Source organism: Hetaerina americana, unplaced genomic scaffold, assembly GCF_022747635.1.
Source record: "Hetaerina americana unplaced genomic scaffold, ioHetAmer1.1.p SCAF_22, whole genome shotgun sequence".
NCBI classification, from domain to species: domain Eukaryota; kingdom Metazoa; phylum Arthropoda; class Insecta; order Odonata; family Calopterygidae; genus Hetaerina; species Hetaerina americana.
Window position 1 is genome coordinate 4,568,106 of NW_027286786.1, and position 6,000 is coordinate 4,574,105.

Genomic DNA, 6,000 nt, shown 5'->3' on the forward strand with positions numbered 1-6,000 from the left:
TTCCCATGAAAAAGATAATTACTACCTGGTTATGTTATTTTTCCAAAAAAAGGAGGGATGCTAGCCACACTCTCTCCTAGAGAGATTTGACTGTACCTACCAACTACACCAACTCTAATTGATGTGCGCACTGTGGACCCTGGTGGGCCACAACTACTGCAATAGCCGCTGAGCAGGGAGAAAAGGGGTCCAGCCCCAAGGCATGGCGAGCCTTTGACAGCCTTTGACCACGCACGACCGAGCTCCGGCTGCCAGCCCTTCTTTCCCTTCCCTCTCCTCTTGCTGCACTTGCTGCGGCGCTCACCCAGCCTGCTGGCCTGTTGCTGCGTGCTCGCTTTGAAGGCCACCGCGGGGAATGAACGCCGCAAATACTTCAGCCACTGCAGCAAGTTCTCTTGTGGCACCAAGTCTGCAAATAATGACATTCACATTTAAGGCAGAAAGAAGCACAATGAATCTAAAGAGAAATTTTACATTTAGAAAAATTACTACATGGCGATATACAAGGAGTTTTCACCATTACAACAGGGCAAACTTTTTTACTTTTTACGTCCACCATATGGAAATGCTTGAAGTCAGTTTTAAATTTAGGAGGGAGTAGTCATTCTACACCTAATTATTATTCAACCAATACAATGAAAAGATCTGCATTTTACACTGCCAATACTATAACATGAAACATGAGACATTATGGACATCTAATACAGAAATCAACAAACATTCAATTCATCAATAAATGATTATATGCAAATTATCTCATAAGTAGGTTATCTCAAAAAAGCACTGGCCAAATTAGGGTTTACTAAATCACAACTCTAAAATCCAATAATTTAACTCATAAGCCGTTTCCTTTACCAGCTTTATTAAGGACTATGATTAGTCTCTTGTTGGCTTGTAGTACTGCGTTCTCAACTTGACGGCAACGAGTACCCAAGGGATCCCTTGCGTCCACCACTTCAAGTATAACGTCGGCTGCGTCCACTACTTTGTGGAACTCCCTGAAGTATATTACAAACACATTAGCGGAAGAATACAAAAATAGTCGGTACACTAACTTGGTACCTCAATAACCAATGCTGCACATACTTGCAATACGCTTTGGCTGAACCATCATTTAATCCACTTCCTACTCTGACAATCGTTTGTTCACAATTACTGGCGTCGTGAACCTGTCCTCGAGCTTCAGCACTGGAAATTAGTTCATCCAACCCACCACGGAATTCATTACGGGCTGTCTCTCGACTTCTGCTCCGGTTCTCTCTAACTTCCTGGCGACGTTTTTCACGTTCTTCTTCTAATTTACTTTTGTACACTGCAACATCTTCCAGGATTTGCTCCTTGAAAGGGCATATATTTGGAATTTCGATAGGCTTTGGTTTATCTGAAAACGTTGTAGTGAAACCATGGTTATCATTTGTGGACAAGTAAGGATCACTAGAACCAAGAAGAGATGATAGCATTATTAGAATGTCAAGAGAAATTTTATATACTCTTGTTTTGATTTTTCCTGGCTTCTTTCCGCAATCTTTTGTTGTGTTCCTTGACTCTCTTTTCGATCTTGTAACGCTTCCTGGCAGGTATCCGCTTACTTTGTTTCTCTGAAATGACCGTGGGATATGTCAAGAATTAGCTTGCGCTTTGCTATTAGACTTGTACAATTCATAAAAAATGTATAAATCACCGTTACAACGTACTCATAAATCCTTTAGCCATCGTCGAACTTTAAGCCACAAGGCATGCAAATAATTCCAAATTATCTTAGTATGCGGCTGCCACTCTCCTCTTTTATACTTCTTTCAAATACACTGTAAATGAGTTTAAGAATGACACTTGGAAAATAACGTACGATATCATTTGAATTCAATACTTGGCGAAACATTTTTCAAAAAAAAAATTGAAATGGACTATCGATTAACAACTACCTCAAGCGATATCACAATTGTCTAACAACAAGGGACGGAAGAATAAACTTCAGACAACGACGTGAGAAATCCGCAGCTTAACGGAACGAGGACACGTGCAAATGCCTGCCTCACTGAATGTGGACTATGTGGATTGGCATGGCGTATGTGCTGTGTTGCCGGGTTTTCTGGAACTCTCTTATTCGTTTTTTCTCTTTCCCTTGCCTATATTTAAAAAACAAATGCCTACAACAATGCGAACTCTTAGCGCGCACTCTTTCAAAGTCCTTAAATGCAATTTTTAGCCAATTGCGTTTTTATGACATCATGATTAATAGAATATTATTTCTTACATAAATTCATTTCGTTGGTGCAACTTTATGGTCGTTTTTTTTTATGACGAGAAATGTTTAAAATCGATCATCATTCTCCTCAAGAAAATTGTATCAATTACCAGTCGTATTATGGCGTTGGTATTAAATTCGATTGTTGTAATTGGGGATCAAAAATTGCCAGTAATTATTCATATCAAAGTATATGCTATAGTGTTTTATTTATTTGTTTATTAGTTAGTGTTTGGTTTTAATGGTGCGTCGGCAGCTGAGGTCATTTTACGCCATTATTTGTTTGACTTGTGGCATGGAACATGGTAAATTTATGAAGGATGTATGTGTGTTTATGATAGCGGCATTATTTTGAATTTTTGGCCATTGCTTTCATAGACACTTCTGGCATGGAAAAGTCTTTAGCCACAATTTCTCACAATTGATTAATTTATTCAATATTATCCCTTATTTCGATAAGTGGAAGGCTCGAGAAAGATTTTCAAAAGCTGGCAATGCCGCCTCCTACATTATTCATTCTACAAAACAATACGGCTAGTTTAAAGTAATTGATTGCATAAGATTTGAGTTCATCGCATAGCAGCTAGTGTTCAGTTAATAAGAGAAAGTCAATCTTTTCTTCTTAGAGAAGCACCTCCAAATTGACAACCTTGTTCCTTAAAGATTAAATGCTTGAATAAAGGAATTTGAGCATAGTTCCATTTACTCCTAATAACTTGGCTTTGAATCTGGCATTGCACATATTATTATTATGTCTTTTTATTTTCCCAGAGATCACAATACAAAAATACCAGGTGGGTGGTCTATGTACATAATTTAAGGCACGTCAAAAAGGAGCAAAGACACAGGCTCAATTAAGATACAAAAAAGTAATGCTGCTCACAATTACATAATATTTGGCACAAACCCATGAACATTGGCTGTAACATGCACATGAAATATCAATTCAAAAAAATCATACTTAACTGAACTTGCCCCACGAAGAGCTAGCCAATGACTACCTACCGGCCGTTGGAGCTCTGGATTTTTCAGCCATACCAACGTAAATATTCTTGCACGAAGTAACTAAGTAAATCCCCTAAACCATTGCAGTAATCTCACTGCAACGTAAATATTATACTCAGTGACACTCCCTGTAATCATTTGCAATTGTAAGACCGGGATGAGTTATGTAGTATATGATATACGGCCCTAGAAAGACAACTACACTGATCATATCCCAAGCGGGAGGTCGTCTTTTATAACGAAAACTAAGAGGTCGTAACGAAAACGTGTTCGACAATATCTGCTCAAATGGAAAAGGACTTTTCTTGAAAATCACCAAAAACACTCGGCAGTCCCTACTCTATCACGGCGTATGCATAAAACCCACGTTCATAGCCTAATTTAGCATCCAGGGCCCCGTGCAGTCACCAGAGTACACAAAAAATAAGAAAGTACTTAACAATAAGTCCTAAACTATGCATTTTTCTAAATATGGCAAAAATCACTAAAGCCTCTTTTATCTATCAGCAGCCTTTCGCTTACCCCATGCTCATGGCCTAGTTTAGGACCCAGGGCCCACAATCGTCACCAGAGTCGAACTTCCACAACAAAAATAAAAAAGTACTTCACAATATCTCTTAAACCAGAATATTTTTTTCGCTGAAATTTACAACACATACTAGGCACCACATATACTTTCGCCAGTCTTTCGCTTATCCAATTCTCATGGCCTAGTATAGTAGCCAGGGCCCACCAAAAGTGACTACGACACGACACTGAACTTGGCACAAGGTGAAGGGTTATCTCAGCTGATTTTCCAAGAATGTAAAAATATCTGCTGAACAAGAAAATTTTTTTCCCTATATTTTACCATAAACACTAACCACAACATATACTTTCGGCAGTCTTTCGCTTACCCCATGCTCATGCCCTAGTTTAGTAATCAGGGCCCAATAACGTCACCACGGTCGTCATCTCACACGAAAAAAAAAGTACTTCACAATATCTTTTAAACCAGAACATTTTTTCTCTAAATTTTACAATACACACTAACCACAACGTATACTTTCGGCGGTCTTTCGCTTACCCCATGCTCATGGCATAGTTTAGTAGCCAGGGCCCACCAAAAGTGACTACGACACGATACTGAACTTGGCCCATGGAGATAGGTTTTTTTCAAGTTTGTTCTTTTATATACTCTATATTATTTCTAATACGACCGTGTTTTTCTTCCTCAGTGTCACATAGCAGACCAATTTTTTTATGAAAAACACCCCATTTCAGCAATCTGTTTCTTAATTTATTACTTACAGGTGTTTTTTCCATTTTTACACCAATTTCCGGCCACTGATTCCTCATTTTCACAGTTCCTCCTGATTATTCACTTCTCTCCATTTTCTTTCTCCGATGTCTTGACCTGCCAAGGGGGTTTTGATGGAAAGTTTGAAATGGTATGTATGGATAACTTTTTTTTGTATCATTAGTAGTATTCCTTAATACATCACGGTTTTAGTATATCTGCAAGTTATTCCACATCACCCGAAGAGGTTCCCTACTATATGCGTTTCTCTTTGTGCTTGGGGAAGAAACGAGCGAAAAAGAGATTCCCGGGAGGCATATGAGAAACCGCTCGCTCTTTCCCTTGATTAGAAAGGGACCATCCCCGTGCCTATAGAATCATTGCCACCTCTCTTTTCCTATTTTAATTGGTTCCTACGCTATCTCTTCTGAGGCTTTCCGTCCCCCGCTTCTTCAGATAGATGTAAAGCTCCTCAGTGCCTGTGATAGTAGGTTAACGTACATACTGTTGGTTAACCTTTGCATTGGAAGAAATTCAACAACATATAATCGCCTGTCAACTTATAATGTGCGTTCAAAGCTAAAACGATGTACAACCAAGGGATAGCCAACAAGGCCAATTAATCGGCTGTCTGCCATATCTTGTAATTGAATATCTAATGTTAGCCATATTTTCGGAAGCGGTGGCAGTTTTGTCTACGCAAGAAAGATGATACCATCGGGAACACACATCGCACGCGACACACGTTGTACTTCCACGGATTTTACCCCGATCGCACAAAGGGCATATTTCGTTAACTTTACGGAGGGACTGTAATATATTTGTTTTAATTTTGTTCCGGTACTCGTCGGGATCAAACTTTTGTTCAGTTCCCGTATTTTTCACTATCTGATTTATGAAAAATCACGTATGCACCCCACAGTTATAGCTATCTCTCTGTTTGACGAATGGCACCCTTATTGCTCTCAGTTTACTGGGACGTAATTTTTCCTTACTTAACGTATTCCGCTTCTTTAAGAAAGTCGTGAATAAATTGTAATGCCTGGCATAATCCATATCCGTGCTGCCCAATCGATCAAAATAACTGAATTAAAACTCCCGGCAGTTTACGACGAATAGGCACCAGTGATTTTGATCTTTATTGAACGGCAGTAATATAATTTTCTCTTCGAACTTAAGCTTGGCGACTAAACCCTCGGGCGTGAAGTTCCCTCGTAGGGCATAACTGGAATTTTCACAAGGTATATAAATAATTTCCCTTTTGTTTTTTTTCAAGAACTACGGTGGCGAAGATATCTATAATGAAATTACAAAGCCATTGTTTTGAGGACAGCGAAAGGAAGTCTTCCAAGTACACGCGGGTATCTTTGCCAACGTATCCTAAAACGTATGACCTTTCTAATTCCGAACAGTTATCGAAGTAACTATTATCAGAAACTATGCTAATTTCGTGGAAAATAAGAGGCCGATG

At 39.1% G+C, this 6,000-nt stretch overlaps 1 protein-coding gene across 1 annotated transcript in view; it reads right to left on the bottom strand.

Moving 5' to 3' along the window:
• Positions 1-2,064, bottom strand: part of Ns1 (Nucleostemin 1) — a 28,415-nt gene extending 26,351 nt beyond the window's left edge. Inside the window, exons 1-6 of the mRNA XM_071586385.1 lie at positions 1,923-2,064; positions 1,695-1,805; positions 1,491-1,598; positions 1,087-1,381; positions 856-998; positions 101-409 (exon numbers count right to left, since the gene is read on the bottom strand). Of these exons, the coding sequence (XP_071442486.1) occupies positions 101-409; positions 856-998; positions 1,087-1,381; positions 1,491-1,598; positions 1,695-1,713 (874 nt within the window). The 5' untranslated portion in view covers positions 1,714-1,805; positions 1,923-2,064. The remainder of the gene's footprint in view (positions 1-100; positions 410-855; positions 999-1,086; positions 1,382-1,490; positions 1,599-1,694; positions 1,806-1,922) is intronic.
• Between the last annotated feature and the right edge of the window lie 3,936 nt (positions 2,065-6,000).